Source organism: Myotis davidii, unplaced genomic scaffold (genome assembly GCF_000327345.1).
Source record: "Myotis davidii unplaced genomic scaffold, ASM32734v1 scaffold164, whole genome shotgun sequence".
In the NCBI taxonomy this organism is placed as follows: domain Eukaryota; kingdom Metazoa; phylum Chordata; class Mammalia; order Chiroptera; family Vespertilionidae; genus Myotis; species Myotis davidii.
Genome location: NW_006296417.1, coordinates 2,316,482 through 2,334,086, shown reverse-complemented (window position 1 = coordinate 2,334,086; position 17,605 = coordinate 2,316,482). Strand labels below are relative to the sequence as shown.

General features: G+C 55.8%; 1 protein-coding gene across 2 annotated transcripts in view; it reads right to left on the bottom strand.

The window, feature by feature from the left end:
• Nucleotides 1–17,605, bottom strand: part of NTRK3 (neurotrophic tyrosine kinase, receptor, type 3) — a 190,140-nt gene that overhangs the window by 22,794 nt on the left and 149,741 nt on the right. For both annotated transcript variants that reach the window (XM_006771749.2, XM_006771750.2), the window contains exon 12: nucleotides 14,235–14,423. In XM_006771749.2, the coding sequence (XP_006771812.1) occupies nucleotides 14,235–14,423 (189 nt within the window). The remainder of the gene's footprint in view (nucleotides 1–14,234; nucleotides 14,424–17,605) is intronic.

Sequence of the window (17,605 nt, the reverse complement as noted above, 5' to 3'; positions counted from 1 at the left end):
GAATTAATGGATAAAGAGAACGTTACACACACACAACCTTATAAAAGGAAACCTGCCCTTTGTAACAACACATGGACCTAGAGGGTGTTATGCTAAGTGAAATGAATCAGACAAAGAAAGGCAAATCCTGAATGATCTCATGTGAAATCTAAAAAAGAACAACATGAATGGACCTAGAGGGTGTTATGCTACGTGAAATGAATCAGACAAAGAAAGACAAATTCTGAATGATCTCATGTGAAACCTAAAAAAAAAAAAAAATTTAAATTTAAAAATAAATGCATAAATAAAACAAAACAGAAACAGACCCATAGATATAGAGAACTTGAGGGCTGCCAAAGGGGAGGGGATGAAGAGATGGGAATAAAAAAACCACAATTTTTTAAACATAAAAATAGTAAATTGCCGGGGAAATATTTTTGAAGATTTTAAAAAATTCAATGTCCTACAAGGAAGTTAAGTGAAAGAGAATTCAAGAGCAGGAAAGGAAAAACTTTGCTTGTAGCCAAGTCCTATTGCTGGAATGCTTTCGGGTCCAAGATTTGAAGGCAAAAATAAAAGCGAGGATCATTCTGCAACTGGCTGCTATACAACCACGGCCGGCAAGGACTTGATCTCGAGTTGCCACTTTCCAACCCGCCAGGGACGCCCGGACTCGCCTTGCATCCCTCTCCTGGGGCGCAGGCGCAGTCTCTTCACAGGAACACGGCCTCTGCTCCCTCCTCCTCCCGCTTCAGAGGCTTTCCTAGTTCCTTTTCAGAAGCGAAAGGCACTGGCCTGCCTGTGCTTAGCAATGCACGCAACAAATCACGAAATAAATGCACGTGTGGAAGCGCAGGAGTGCAGGTCTCAAAACCCAGGCAAACTTCCATCTTTATTCGCCTCTGAAGACAATAAACGTAAATCAGAGGGAGTCAAACCTGCTGGCAGCGCTCACCGGCTCTCTCCTTTCCTAGGGAACGTCCTTTGAGCTAAGGGCTTACACGGGGACTGCTGGAGCTCACTCCTGTCTGGAACAGGGGTCTATGTCTGCCAGGAAATGTCCCTGTGTTCGGAGAGAACCACCCACTTCGGTTCACCTTTTCTAGTACGATCTCGAAGGTGTCTTTGCTTTCCAAGTCATTACCTACTTCTGAGAAACTGGCAACACTGACAAGTGTGGTAAACAAGGACATTTAAGTGTAAGTTCTATGAAAAAAATCAAAATTATTATTTCGATCACCTCATCCATGTAATGCATCAATAGGCCCTGCTCCCTCTCCCCCGGACTGCTGGAGCTCACTCCTGTCTGGAACAGGGTCTGTGTCTGCCAGGAAATGTCCCTGTGTTCAGAGAGAACCACCTACTTTGGTTCACCTTTTCTAGTACAATCTCTCTGTGACCTCCATCCTTGACCCCCCAAAGCCCCTGTCTGCTTCCAGCTACTTCCCCTGTGGCCCAGAAGGCCCTTTCTGTCCACCTCTGGCCATCTAGCTCCTCTAGCTTTGGGGCTCAAACACCCATCCTCTGCTGCCCTACTCAGAACAAGCCATTGCTCTCCACACGCCGGGCCCTTCAGCCGCAGGGTCTCTGTGCCTTATGCCTGGGTCCCCGGGGACCTGAGGGTGAACCCCTCAGGCGGGGCCACACCACTCTGCTCCTCTCCCAGCTCCCAGCTCCGGGCTCAAACACCGCAGCATAGCAGCTGCTCTGTAATGATGAGCTCTGTGCTCTTGTCCTCGTCTCTTGTCCTCGTTTCTTTGGGGCACTGCGTTTACTCTGGAGCCGCCACTGTGACGGAGAATGGAGGTGTGCATGGTCACTGACTGCCGGCTCTACAGTGGCGCCGTGAGCATGTTGGCCACACAACCGTAGCCACTAAAAATAGCCGCATACTCTAAGGATATGGACTAACAAAGGTCTATGACTTATGAAGTGACAAATTCAGATGATAAAACCGTATAGAGAATAGGATCTCATTTTTTGCATAATATCTACATGCGTGTTGGCATATCCATGTCTGTGTGTTGTTATCCCTCAGTGTATGTATCTATGCAAAGAAAAAGACTGGCAGGCAGTGTGCCAGCATGTCCACAGCAGTCCTCACGGGGTGTGGCATGTGGGGTAATCCCCACTTTCTTCTTCATATTTTTCTGGACTTTCCCAACAGCTACCATGAGCACGTATCACTTTGGAGCCAGACACAGCAGGCGGCTTTATTTTCTTTTTCTTGAGAGGCAGAGAGAGGGGAACCAGACTTGTGCATCCAACATCACCGCTAACACAGATCAACTACTGAACACGTGACACCTACAGTGCCCGGGGAAGACATGTAGTCTGCGTAGGGACCAGGATGTTACATCTTCGCCCTCACTGCTCCTAAGCATGCCCTTCCCTTTCCCGGGAGCTTTCTCCGGGACACAGGAGAGCTGCGGCTATTCCGGGTCCCTGCGCTGAGAGGAGGAGGAAGGCTGAGCTGACCCCCCTTTCAGATCCAGCCCTGCCCCTTCTCCAACCTGGCCCAGCAGGGCGTGCCCCTCCCCGGGGCCTCTTGGTCCCTGCCTCTTGCCGTTTACTTCCTGGCGGTGTAAAATGACGGATACTTTTAATACAGGAGACCTGTCATTTATTTATTAGCTGGGGACAGGCACTGCAGCCGAGAAGGATGCATTATAAATCAACTCGGTTCTCAGCCATTAAAAATTAATACGGCTCGTGATGTAGCACGTCAGTAATTTCTTTATTAGAGCCGAGGGTAATTTTTCCCCTTTCTTCCAGGTTTTGTTTTGACTTCCTCCCTTCCCTGGAATATTGTTTTTTTCTAATAATTGGCTGGGCATGAATGACCCCAGGGAAGGGCAGCGGGAAACACAGCCTCGCAGGCAGAGGTGAACATGGAGGGAGGGAACAGATGCTCTGGAGAGAGGACCACTGACCACTTTCCCTCAGAAATGCCGTCTCACCGAGCCTCCCATTCTGCCTCAGGGAGACTCGCAGCATCTCCCGTTGGTTTCACACCCACCTGCACCCCAAAATGGAAGGCATTTCAGGTCCCTGATAGGCCAAAGGGAAAGAAATACAGAAGCCAGGTGAATACCGTAGGTGTGTTGGGAGGTCTCTGTATTACCTGCCGGTGGCTGCCTCCCCACAGAGGGACCTGGTTGGCTTTTTTATTGTCTCCAAGTGAACCTGACATTGAGCCAAAGACACATGAGCATTAGAAACCCAGCCCAGACCAGAAGCCCCTCCCACAGCTCCCTCTTCAGGCCTGGGATTCAAGGATGCCCAGTGGACCAGAGGATGCCTGGGTATGCCAACAGGGCCTAGGCCTCCATGAAGGGGTCCCCGTGGCTCTTCCCCTGAGCGGATGCCCCAGGAAAAGCAAAAACCAGCTTCTACACGTCCTGACTCAGAGGCTGTCAAGGAAGAATCCAGGCTCTGCGTGTCCCTGTCCACGTTAGTGATACTGAGGGGTTCGCCATGGCCGTGTCAATCAGGATGACCCTCCCAAGGCCCCTGCCAAGGGGTGCCTGTGCAGAAGAAGGGGACCTTCCACACCGGCCCACACTCCCTTCTGTGGAGCTGTCCCGGCCCAGGGAGTGGGAGGGGTCTCGGAGAGATGGACAGCACGGCCCCAGCCCGGCTACCATATTGATGTCTTTGTCAAACCAGTCACGATTGAGTTGCAGCTCCTAAGTAACAAATCCTCACAAATCCCCAAGCGCATACTTACAATCTATTTTCAGAATTGCACTGAGCATAACTCAACCAATCAATGAGCCATTAGGAGTTTAGTCCCAACACTTTATTACCAGGGGCGTTAGGGCCGCCCAACTCCACAGAATCCAATGTGAACTGTGGCCGCGGCGCCAGCAATTGCCGGCCTGGGGACCAAAGCTAACACAGTGCGAGCGGGAGGCCCAGCTGGCCACAGCTAAGCTCCACACCCACCAGGAGGGGATCAAGAGACTTGGCAAAAAAAAAAAAAAAGAAAGAAAGAAAGAAAAGAAAAAGAGAGAGAGAGAGAGAGAGAGACTTGGCCATGAAAGAGGCCACCTCGGCTCCAAGGGCTTGTGTCCTGCACACCAGGCCTGGCCTCCTGGGTGGGTGTGAGGTGGCTGCCTACACAGGAGCCACGGAAGAGCTAGAAAGGGGCTGTTCCTTCTCCTCACTACTCACTACGCCCCCTGACCCGGGTCCACCAGCCCTGCTAACACCTATCTCCAGAAACTCGGCTCCCAGAGGGCCGCTCAGCCACGCCCGGAATCCACACAGCTCGCTCAACCGAGATAATCGGATCCAGCTAAAACCACACGAAGAAATGTCTCTTTGCTCGGGCGTGTAAGTGCAGCCTGGAAAATTAGCAGGACGATTTACCAGGCCGAGCAGCAATGACAAAACCACAAATTACCAGCTTGCTCTCTCTAAGAGGAGAAACACGAGGAGTAAATTTCACAGGAGATCGATGCTCCCATCTTCCTCCCCCCACGTCGGCCCCACGAGGCCTTGCGGACTCCCAGGGGCAGGTGTTCCCCTTGGAGTCATTCCCCCAGCCATCTCCCTGTCTTCTTTGCTAACAGACCCCATGGAGGCATCGCTCCTCTCCAGCAGCCGCAGGCCTCCCAGGAAGTGAGTCCTGGCCCCATGCCCAGGGGACGGTCTGGATGAGCCGGAGGTGTCTGGGCCGGTTTCTTCCTGGGTGACCGGTTTAGGAGTAAGCACGTGGCATAATTCTGGCCGATGGGACAGGACGGAGAGACCGTTGGGGGGCGGGGGGCGGGGGAGGTTTCCTCAATTGCAATCAACCCACAAGAAGAGACAACTCTATGCTGCCCCTGGTCCAAGTGTTTGGCGGTGATGCCTGGGGCTGGTGCAGCCATTCTGTAACCAGGAGGGGAGCCAGGCTGGTGGCCAAGCAAGACACAGAGAGGCCGAGGCAAGAGAACCACAGAGAAGCAGAAGCGGGGGTCCTGGTGTGCTTCCTGGGGAGCCGCCCGAGCTGTTTCCGAGTTATGTGAGGACCCATTTCCTTCTTGCTTAAGCCAGCGGGCCTAGAACGTCCAGTCCAAAGGATCCTAACTGATACGATCCGTGTCCAAAACCTGATGTGCACCAACATGAACACAAACATGTGCACAGACATGAACAAGACCCACAGACCTGTCTGTCCATTCCTGTCTGGAGGCGCGGGGGCGGGGGGGGTAAGTGGGCTGAGAAGGAATGAGAGGGCTGCGCAGTCACGTGTGAGAACGAGCCAAAAGGAAGTCACTCGAGCAGATGGGCATTTAAAGCCTCACTACAGCGGGGACCATATGGGCACAGACACGCAAGCAGCTCAGTGCGGGGCGCTTGGCGAGTTTACAGGGGAGCAGGGGAGCCTGGAGTCACTGCAGTTTCAACAAAATAATGTTTACTGACGACGGGGAGGGGAAAACAGGGTGAAAAGCAAACCACAGTCCCACCATGAAGGTCCTCGTTGAGCCCACGGCTTCTCAGTCTCATTAACCCGAAAGGAAATTGGCCTGAGCCCTCTGCTCATCGCCATCCATCATGTCCTGACAGCCCTCCTATTACCGTGGCGACTCGGAGAGCATCTCTGGCTGGGGATCCGGGTGACAAATGCGATTTCTTAGCGCCGGGAGAAAGAAGTCGTTGGAGGGAAGGATTCTTATCTTCTCAGAAATAACTTCAAACTCTGAAACCCTCTATTTTTGACACCATCAAGCTTTGCCCCAACAGCGTATGTGAACCAGGAGTTGTCCCGATAGTGGCAGAAATAGTGTTGTCAAGACAAGGATGATCGTGTGCATGCCACTTACACAGCTGACAGAGCCCTTCACCTTCCCGCGCCACTTCCTCTCAAAAAATGCCGCTGTGGCGGCCCATTTCCTAAGCTCCAGTTGAACGAGGGTGGTTGTCTGGCCCACAGCCACGCAGCCGCTGAGCTGGCGGGCTGGGACCACCCGCACCCATTTCACTTTCTTTCCTAAGAAATCCCAGCTCCCCTCAGCTGGAGCCAGGCCCTGCAACTCCATTCCTTCTCCAAAGACGGGGGCGTCGCCCCTCCACACAACGGTTTGGAGGTTTGGAGACAGCATCTCGCATCCTGAAGGGTGCGTTTCTCCTTCGGAACAGCTCCCTGAGGTTCCAGCTTAAGCGGCAGATCTGCCTGGAGACGAGGAACGCAGGGGAGAACTAGCCGTGAGCAGCATCTCCAGGTTGGGGTTCAGGAAGTGTGAGAGGCACCTGTAAGTGCTTCTGGGCAGCGGACAACAGACAGACCCTGATCCATCCCCATGAAGGCACCGCGCGCTCTCCCAGAAAGCCTGAAGCCTGTCACTGCCCTGCGTTTGGCATTTCCATGGCACACAGCCACTCCCAGGGGCTTGGGGAGAAATGTGACAGTGCGGGTGCCAAGTAGGTGTGCGTGCCATGTGGGCACTGTTGGATGGGAACGTCTGCCAGGGAGACAAACCCAGAACTCCCAATCCTAGAATAGCCCGCATGTGGTCCCCTGAACAGCAGTGTCCGGAGATGCTGCAGAGGCACCTCAGAAGCCAGGCACAAGAAATTGGGGACATGCTGCAGACCCGAGTCCCCTCTTGCAAATTTCAATGACCTTTGCCAGGAGAGGCCCTCAGAATCCCAGAGTAAAAGACTTATGCAACCCAGCTTTCCCCAAACCTATCTGGCCGTGGAACATGATTTTTGAGAAACACCTACGAACCACCCTCAGAGCACAGTGAAGGAATCCTGTGCTAGAGCAGCTGGGGGAGCCTGGGGAACAGCTGGACGCTGGGCTTCTTGGCTCAGAGGTGGGTGGCGCTTGGGTCCAAGCGCTGTTGACCATTAATACAGCACACTGCGAACAAGAACCTCCAGCCTCCTGGGCGCACCTCCCATCAGGGTGATTCATGTGCTCATCCACAGGAAATGGAAGTGAAGACCATTTTCCCCTGGAAAAGGGCTTCTGCAACGAGAATACTAATAGGGACCCACACTGACAAACCCCCTGCCGTCTCCAAGGACGGGGGTGTCTTTTTTCCTTTGTCCTGCCTTGTAGCCTCGGCCCATAAAATAGGAATCCCTCTCCTTGGAGACCTGGGCGCTCCCAGCCCTTCCCTCACCCTGTGTTCTAGGCTCCTCCCCGTGAGAGCCGCGTGGTTTCTCTGATAGGTGAGGTGGGCAAAGCCCGTCACCTTACCATCCTATTTCCCTTCTGGGCAGGGCTAATGCCAACAAGGGGAACCCCCTGGCATGTGTGATATTCCAGGGAGCCCCTGGGCTTTTCATCTGCAAAAGCTGAGGCAGACCATGGTCCTCCCTCCCTGCAACTGGATAGACAACAGCTGCTCTGCAGACCCATCTCCTGTCGGTGCTCACCAAGTTCAAGACTGGGGGAGGCATCACGGAGCCCATTTTGGCTTTAAGTCCAAGCAAACTTCTAATGATGAGAGAGAATCACTGATTGGCTGCCTCCTGCACGCCCCCTACTGGGGATGGAGCCCGTAACCAGTGCATGTGCCCTGACCGGGAATCGAACTGCAACCTTCCGGTTCCTAGGTTGATGCTCAACCACTGAGCCACGCTGGCTGGGCCAAGCAAACTTACTAGAGCCTAGCAATAAAGCTCCCCTGGTGATTCCCATCGGCCCCCTGTGTGTATTTCTCGGCCAGTTCAGAATGATCCCCCTTAAAACACAGGCTGGATGCCCAGGTGCAGCTGAAGGAGAAAGCAGTGGAGGCATCTCTGGGAAACCTTGAGCTGGAGCAGATCTTGAGGAGCGAATGCTCCCACTCTTTGAAGACAAGATGGTGGCCACAATGAGCCACGATGAGGAGCAGTCCTGCTTCTAGGGCTCTGGGCAGGACACGCTGGACCCTCCCACACTTCCTTTCCACCATCAGGTGCCACCTCCCCTGGATTCATGATCCACCCAGAAATGACATCACTCCAGGCTGGCTGGGGACCCCATCACTTTTCACCTCCTCCACCAAGAAGCACACACGTATCCCTGAAGAACGTCTTTAAGCCAATCACTGTGAATTTACAGTGAGCATGATTATACCTAATGACTGAATTAGCATGACTGTATGCAGCGAACTCTGAGCGTGTGGCTATGGCAGGAAGCACAGAGCAGGTGAGGTCACGGTGTCCAATGGGAAGGAAGGCAGGCTGCTTGGCTCAGGGAGACGGACATGAGTCAGCCCCCTTTGGACTAGCTGGTTACAGCTCCAAAGTGCATGCTCAAGGATGAATAGCGTTTTCAGATAATTTGGGGGAAATGGCATCATTTGATTGTTTTTCTTCTTCCTGGGAAAGGGAAAACAATGACAAAATGCCATGCTTGGATGATGCCTCGATCGGGGGCTGGGAAGTCAGCGTAGAAGGTCATCTGTAGGGGCTGCGGCCCTCAGGACGAGCTCAAGCACACGGGCCCAGGACTCACTGCCCTGGTTCTAAGACATCCCATCCTGGCACTGTTGGCTCTTTCTAGACCAAAGGAAACTGGGGGTGTGTCTACGTCATCCTTTCCTCCTTGGCTCACCCAGTCTAGCATCACGGGGTGCTCAGGGGTCTGCTACTCTTCTAACTGGATCTAAAAACAGCACTGAAGCAACACCCCAGGGGAGCCAGCAGAGTTTATGTTCATGGGAATGTTGCACGAGAGGCTGCCTAGCAAGCGAGGCCTGGAGATACCCAACCTGTGAAGAAGGCAAAGGCAAACCATCACCGTTACCCTCACCAGGATTCGACCTACAGGCCCCCTGATGGGGACGGCAAGATCCAAGCAGCAGGACGAAGGATGGGGTGCACTAGATCCATCCACCCCACCTCGTTCCTATGCTCCGCGTCACAGGGAACCAAGTCTGTCCTAACTCCACTGACAGAGCAAACAGCTGCCCTGCGAGGCCAGCCCCCGCTGTGCAGCTACATCCTCAGAGGGGGAGCTCCCAGCCCGGCCTGGCCCCAGATCCCTTCCTCCCGCCAGGCAGGGCCCCCAGGACTCCTGCGGAGAAACACCTAGAAAGGTTCACCCTGTAGCGGCGGCAGCAGGGCCCAGCCGCCCAGACGAAGAGCCCATTTTCTATATTTCATCTGCAAGTCCATTATGCTAAACTAAGTGGCTGGGAATAAACACCCATCATTACCCCGCCATCAGCGATATTTGTTAGCAAAGATGACAGAAATCTATATCATGCCGATGCGCTATTAATGCTGCATTACGCACAAAAGGCTGCGTTCCCACCACAGCTGGGGACTGGCCGTGGCAGCAGCTCTTCCAGAAAAGGCAGCTCCGTGGCCAACCAGGCCAGGGAGGAGGGGACAGCCACTCGTTCCTTTCAGGAAGGGACACAGCCCACGGACCAAGCAGTTCTGCTGGGGATCTCTGTGTGAGTCCTGGCCCTGCAGGCGGGTGTGTTAGGGGACGCATCACGCACCTGCCCTGGGGAAAGGGGGTGAAGCCAGGCCCTCAAGCAGCTGCAATAGAGCCGGAGGAGTAAGGGACCCACAAGAGCCACTCACTCGGAATGCGCGTAAAGTCAGGTTTGGGAGACAAGACGCACACACATCTGAGATGTGACTCAAAGTCATTCAAGAGGAGAGCATGCCTTTACCCTGCGGCGCGGGTTCCCGGGAGGGAGTCGTCGGTGCCTGGGCATGGGCCCAGGAAGAGGCTGGCTGTGAGCCAGGTGTGGGATGGAGCAGAGGGCGGAGAGAGGAAGGAAAGGGTGTGGGCTCTGCAGGGCGGGAAGAGGGGCTGGAGAGGGGCTTGGAGATCTGGAAAGAAGCTACGGTGACTCCTCAGCAGACGTCAAACTCCCTGAGCGCACCAGGGAGCAGAGGGTCGCCCTTTGTATCTCGGACATCAGCTGCAGTGGGCAGTGAGCCCCTCAGGGCAGGGACCACGCATTTCCTGCTCTGTGCTCTTGTCCTCGTCTAAAGAAGGCCTTGTTTTCAGAGCCTAAAGAAGGCCGGACACTAGCCCTTCGTATTTATTGACGAGATGAAAGGGAGAGAAGCCAGCACAATTGGGGTGACCAAAGAGAAGAGACTCAAAGGGGTGCGGTCACCTTTCACAAAGAGAACAAGGATGGAGCACTTGTGGGTTCCTGGGGGGATGGAACGAGAACGGGGCTGCAGGACGGGAGCTTGGAGAGGTTAGTGGTGAGCAGGAGGCAGACGGTACCTGGAGGGGAGGGGAGGGAGGGCAGGCAGGACGGGGAGAGGTCCCTGTCTGCACACACTTGAGGAAGGGGAGGGATCAGAGGGAGGCAGAGGCTGAGATGGCTGAGCCTGGGAAGGCGGAGACAGACAACCTGTGAGTGCAGGTGGGAATCCTGACTTGGGGACAGGGAGGGAGAGAAGGAGAAGACGGGTTAGCTCCCAGAGGGCCTCTGCTCTCTCATGGAGAGGCAAACCTGTCTTCTGAGGTAGGGGATTTTGGAAAAGGAGATGAACAGAGAACCTCAAGACCAAGGAGCCTTCTCAGGGGCCTGGGGAAGGGCTGAAGCATGACCGCTGACAGCAGCCTGCGTTCCAGCCCCGCACCACACAGCTATGGCAGCCCCAGGGCGGCCACAAGGCGGACAAAGGTAGCCACGGGCCCAACGTTGCTACACACACCTCGAATTCTCCCCAGTGACCCATCTAGACCGCCCTGGGTGTCTGATTCCGTAGGATCTGTCCCCAAACTGGCTGTGTGACAAGGAGAGATGGATCCATTTCCAGATGCTTCTGAGAACCAGGGGCTTTAAATAACAGTGAGGGGGCTCGCTGGCCTTGGATTCTGGGTACGTGCCCCGACAGGAGCACCTTCGCTCGGCCCTCAGAGCGCCTGGGAAGGCTGGATACACGGAGAAAAGACAGTGTCGAACGCAGAGCCCTTGCTGGGATGAGGGCGAGGGGACCAGGCATCTGATAAGGGAGTGTACGAGGCGATCTCTCAATACCCCGGCAGCCCTGACATGCTACGAAAAATGCTGCGGCCCCGACTGAAGACAGATAGGCAGTGAGGCGCCAGCAGAGGAGCAGCATCCCATCCAGGGAGGTCCCACCACAGTGATAAACACACGTGCAGGGAATGGAAAGCGCTCTGGTGCTAAATCCTTCCCCAGGGGCGTGCGGAAGTGGGGCCTCAAGTCAGGCAGCTCTATGCCCTTGCGATTTCTTCCCACATGACACTGTTCGTTTTTGCTGTTTTTTAGTGAGATAAAATTGGTATTGCGGCACTATATTAGTATCAGGTATACACGTAACAATTCGGTATTTGTTTACCCTACAAAGGGGTCACCACAGTAAGCTGAGTTACCAACTGTCCCCCTTTACCCACGTCAGCCAAACCCCAAGCCCGTCCCCTGTAAACACCAATCATAATAGATGAGGAAGGGGTCCGATGAGAGAGCCCGGGGACCCCAGAGGGACCTGCAATACAGGCACCTCCCCACCCTTAGTCCTGCTTCCTGTGTCCCCTGGCCGAGTGGCCCCTGGCCGAACTGAGCGTCGGAGATGCCCTCTGCGTACTCATCGCCAAGGCGCGTGCGGCTTCATCGTTTATGACAGCGCCTCATCGCAGACGGCGCGGTGTCTCGCAGTCACTTCCCTGGACGGATGGGGCCTCTGACATCAGAGGCCTGCGCGTCTCGGGGAGGGAGGGCAGTGCCCCCAGCCCACCCGAGGCAGCCCGCATGCGGAGGGTCTCGCAGTCACTTCCCTGGATGGATGGAGCCTCTGACATCAGAGGCCTGCACGTCTCGGGGAGGGAGGGCAGTGCCCCCAGCCCACCCGAGGCAGCCCGGCCATGCGGAGGGAGGAGCAGCTGCACCGCTGGCATGGCGTCGCGCAGGGTCTGTCGTTGCCACACATTTTCTGAAAACCAGTAAGGGCCATCCGCTGTCTACTGACGGGACAAACGGGACAAACGTGCCGCCTCGCTGGGAAGAGCCCTTTCCCTGACGGCAGGGGTCTGACAACCGGGAGCCGCCTCCCATGTTTCCAGGAGGTACTACTTGTTCCCTGTCCCCTCAGGTCTGCCAGCGCCTGCTGCCCCGGTCGCCACGGCCCGTCCTTCACACAAGGCCTGACCTGTCGGGTCCTTGAGGGCCCCTGGCATCCCACACCCGAAGGCCTTCCTCCCACGGGTGCCTCGGCGAACACCCTTGCCTGGGTGCAGGGGCCTGACATCACAGGACACGCAAATCCCACACTCCCCCCGGGGTCTCCGCTGTCACTGAGACTTCTTTCCCACGAGGCAGATGCACCCCGCTGGGCCACTGTGCCGACAGCCGGGTATCGGGCGCTCACACGAGCACAGACTTGACCCAGAGGAGAGCCCAGAGCGTCCACGGAAGGACAGAGTCCATCCTCAGCATCCCTGGGTCTGTGTCATGCTCCCTAAAATGCATGTGTAACCCCAAGCCAACATTGGCAGCATTGTCATGGTCACGGTCATTCACAAACAGGCAAGGGGGAGGGGGCTAAATGTTTGACTCACCCCCCACACACACACACACAAAACCAGCTGAGACCAAATAAACCTTCTATGTGTGTCCCACGTGCACAGAGTCTAAATGCTGGCTATGTTCCTGAGAGCAAGAAGCTGGGGTGCCTTACGGAGCGAATAGGGGTGTTAGGTAGGACTCCTGCGTTAGGGAAGCTGACCCTGAGGGCAATGTTAGTGACGCAACAGTACCTGTTAAATAAGAAGTCTTCGAGCGGAAGCGTGCACGAAGCAGGCCGGGTCCTGACCAGCCGAGGACTCTGCGGGGGCCAGGGGCTGGCAGGAACCTGACCCCGCATTTCCTCGAGGAGCAATGGCTCCGCGGGCCTAAGGCAGTGCTCACGGGGACATTATGGAACATAACTACTGCGAATAGCGAGAATCAAGTGCAGCCTCCACACACAACGCCTGCAATGCCATTCTAGAAAACGCAACGACGTCAACCGAGACGGGTGTCCCATGGTACAACCACAGAAGGCCTTCCTTGGGCCACACCCGGGGCCGGCCAGGGCGAACCTGACCTGAGCAAGTGGCCTGTGCACTGAGTGCCCCCCTCTGCATCTGAATCACGGGTCTTTCCTCCCCTGCCCGGAACCCAGGTCCTTCCTCTAACCACGCTGACAGGGGCTCCGACAAACCCCGATGCTGGAGGACACCCACGGGGGAACGAGAGCCCCGTCCTGACTCAAGCCCAGTCCTCCCACCCGTGATGCTCTCGCTGAAGTCAGAAGAGCAGAAGCAGAGCCGATGGGGAAGCCAAGTGCCCGCTCCGCTGTAAGACGGACAGGGGAGCAGCGACAGCTCTGGGAGCTACAAAGAGTGGGGCCCAACAGAGAGCTTGGACGGAGGAGGGAGACCAGGCACCCGCTCCCAGGCCGGCCCTAGCACCAGGTGAGATTGACAGCCAACGGCAGAAGCCTGGGGCAGAGCAGGGGAGCCCACAGCCCGCCAGAACCTCGGTTTTCCTGTCCTCCCAGGAGGCCTTACCCTGGCCCATCTCTGTCCCTTCCAGCTCTGAGGCAGTCTCCAGGGCCTGTGCTCCCTTGGGAAGTGGCTGACATTGGGGGGCAGGAGCGCGGGAGAGGAGGGTGCACTGCAGTTGCTAGGTGGACTGAACCTGGGGACCCGGCCAGGGGAACAGCTGCTGGCTGAACGGCCAAGCCAGAGGCCCTGAGAGTGGGAGAGGCTCCAGCAGAAATACAGAGTAAGGAGCTGGGACCAACAGAGGGGGAGAGGCCAGAATGGAGCAGGGGCCTGAGCCCTGACCTGAGTGAGACCCTGCAGGGGCGTAGGGACATGGGGGTCCTAGCGCCGTGGCCATGGGACCCTCAGGGAGTGGGCACTGCGGGCACTGGAGGGGCAGCTGCCAATATGTCCCCATTCAAATGGTGCTTGGCGCCCTTCACTCCCTCCCATGGAGGCTGGGGTGGCGGGTCTGCCCACCTCAGGGGCTGAAGGCAGGGCAGAGTCGGGGCACAGGCCAGGTCTACAGAGAAGCCCGGCCGGTCTGCACCTCCTGCCTCACTGGGAGCACTTTCCTGAGGGGCTGGGTCCTGCCTCCGGCTGCTCCCGGGGCTCTGCCTGTGCCGTCCTCCGGGCCAGGCTACTCTTCAGGTTTTGAGACAAACAGGGAGGGCCTCTTAGAGAAGGGGAGGTGAGGAGGTAGCAGGTCATCCCAGAAGGTTCCAGAACCCCAGCCTCATGGCCTATCTCCCCCACCCCCGAAGGGACAGCATTGCACCCCAGTACTCACATGTGTCGGGGTTGTGGCAGTTGTGCCCCTGACGGAAGTACTGGGGGTTCTCGATGACCGGGATGCGGGTCATGCCGATGACCACCGTGTCGGGCCCAGCGTCCAGCGACGAGGGCGTGGTGATGCCGTGGTTGATGTGGTGCAGCGGGCTGGCCGAGTCCTCCTCCCCGCTGATGACAGCCACGGGACCTGCAGGCGGAGAGACCAGGGCTGGTGACGCCAGGGGGCAGGGCCCGGCCTTGCCCACGCGCCCTCTCACTATTTTTGCTCCCACATTTTCCAAAGGCCCAAAACCCACGGGAAGGACATTCCCAGATGCCTGGATTCTGAATTCAGAGGACCAAACTCTGCCTCTCCTTCATGAGAGAAAAATACGCCAAATCACACCATAAATAAACCAGTGAACCGAAATGACTACAACGTAAATTATGTTCACTTTCCCCAAACCCAGATTAGTTTGAAATAATAAGTTTCTTTGCTTATGTAGCAACAGTAGGATTTTTTTTTTTTTTTTAAAAAAGACCTAGCAGAAGTTTGCACGCTGCCCCTTCTCCCTTTAGGAACTTGAAGAACTGCCCGGGCCGGGTCCCACCCCAAAGAGTCTGAGTCCAGGGGTCTGGGCTGCAGCCGGGCGCCTGGATTAAAAGTTCTCCTGTGAGTGCCCTGCACACCTGAGATCTAGGACCTCGGCGAGGGCCTTGGGGGCTGAGCGCCTCTGCTATGTGCCCCCCGGTGCCTAAGGAGTAGGACAATTTGCACTGGGCCCTGCCACCCGCTGTGCCCAGTCCGTGGGCAGACAACCCGGTGTGCGCCTGGGTCTAGTCGGAACCAGCTTGTACGGGTGACAGTAATTAGGCTCCATCACCATTACCCACAGGCCCCTGGGCCCCTGTCCCGCTCTTGCAGGATGCACACTCCTGATGGCTTCAGAGAACACCGCGTGCGTCTCCATCACCCCAACGCCTCCCTTTTCTGACCCCAGGAGAAACCCAGGAGGTAAGGCTATTTACAAACACAGGCTGACAAAGACATTGAATGCAGGGCTCAATCATGGCGGGGTGGAGCCATGATTCTGTTTGCCGGTGCGACTGTCCCATAGATAGAAGTAAAAGCCCCGTAAAGTGAATTAGCTGCGACTCTGTGGCTTCGTGCCACCCGCGTGTTAAATGGCTGCTCTGCAAGACACATGGTCCCAAGACAAAGCGCCTGCTGGGATGCGGTTTGGCGGCTCGAACAATATTTCCGCTGCGGAGCCCATTACATCGCCCTCAAGGTGATGAGGGGAAGGCTCCTCATCAAGCGCGAGGTGAGGCGCCAATGAGGCAGAACTAAATGGCGACGGCGACATGCACACGGGGACCCAGAATCCCCCCCTCCCTCCCCCTGGCACAGGCAGGCTGGTTCCAAGCCCTGACAAACGCCTGACAGGAAAGTGGCACTAAGCAGTGGCCCACACACTCGAAGTGATCGCTCGCCTTGTACAGAGAGGCCCGTTTCCGCAAACACCTTGTAAACTTCCTGGAAAACGGCACAGTGATTTCCAGTTGAACACAGACAGCTGAGCACCGGTCTTTGCCTTCCCTCTTCAATCTGAAGAAATTAAGCAAATATTTGTGCACAAACAGAAGGAAGAGGAGAGACAGGAGGAAATAAGAGACTTCAATGGCGTTTTGGAAGATAAGAAATCGAAGGAGGAAGCTTGCCAGAGAGGAGGGAGCTACTGAAGACTGGGCCAGCGGGACTGCAGGGGAATGTATACAGGAAGCCGGATCTGCCGTCAGGCTGGTTCCAAGCCCTGACAAACGCCTGACGGGGGAAGTGGCACTAGGCAGTGGCCCACACACTCGCAGTGATCGCTCGCCTTGCACAGAGAGGCCCGTTTCTGCAAACACCTTGTAAACTTTCTGGAAAACGTCACAGTGATTTCCAGTTGAACACAGACAGCTGAGCACCGGTCTTTGCCTTCCCTCTTCAATCTGAAGAAATTAAGCAAATATTTGTGCACAAACAGAAGGAAGAGGAGAGACAGGAGGAAATAAGAGACTTCAATGGCGTTTTGGAAGATAAGAAATCGAAGGAGGAAGCTTGCCAGAGAGGAGGGAGCTACTGAAGACTGGGCCAGCGGGACTGCAGGGGAATGTATACAGGAAGCCGGATCTGCCGTGGGAGCCCAGTGTCTGCAGGGATGGGGTGCCCAGAAGTCCGGGGCGAGAGTCCGGCTGCAACAGGTCTCCCAGGCAGCCATCACCTCGCCCCCTCCCACCGGAGCCAGCAGTTCAGTCCCACAGAAATTGAACCTGAACGGCTCAGAGGACGGGTGGGGTACAGCATGAAGCTGCACCCCTTCTTCCTGCTTCTGGAACGACAGAAACCAGGAATAACACTGCCCGCCCACCTGCCCGCCAGCCCACGCCCATCTCGCCTCACACCGCCCCCCGCAGGAGGTTAGAGAACCCTGTCTGGAGAAACAATGCCTCAAAAAAGACAGCGAGTTATTGACATTTAAGGGGGTCTCACAATGAAATCAAACTTATTTTTTAAAATATTTTTTCATTGATGTCAGAGAGGATGGGAAAGGGAGAGAGAGAAACATCAATGATGAGAGAGAATGATGGATCAGCTGCCTCCTGCAAGTCTCCCGCTGGGGATCAAGCCCACAACCCAGGCTTGTGCCTGGACTGGGAATCAAACAGGTTCACAGGTCGATGCTCAACCACTGAGCCACACTGGCCTTAGTGGAGCTGGGTAGTTGACAAGCCCCATCCATGCGCACAAAGCAAGATCTCATTCACTTTCTGGTGCCCGATGCCTAAGTCTGAATAAACAGCTCAGGACCAGCAGACACGGCAGCGGGGCATCGGCCTGGCAGAGCCTGGGGAGCTGGAGGGAACGGGCAGTGCCGGCAGCAGGAGGCTTTCCACAACATCACTAACATCCTCGGGGAGGTAAATGAAGGCACTGCCCCAGAAGACACGATGGCACTGAAAACGTGAACAATTAGAGTGTAAGAAAGAGTCCTTGGGCCCGGCCGGTGTGGCTCAGTGGCTGAGCATCGACCTATGAGCCAGGAGGTCACGGTTTGATCCCCGGTCAGGCAGGGCACATGCCCGGGTTGTGGGTTTGATCCCCCAGTAAGGAGCGTGCAGGAGGCAGCCGATCTATGATTCTCTCTTATCATTGATGATTCTATCTCCTTTTCCTTCTAATTTATCTATATAAAAGCCTAAATGACCATCACAACTGAATGGATGACCAAACAGGCTGCGTGGGGTGACCTGGCCTGGCAGGGGGGTTAGTGAGGGGCAACCAAATGACCGATCAGCAGCAGCAGGCTGCGTGGGGTGACCCGGCTGGCAGGGGTGTTCGTGAGG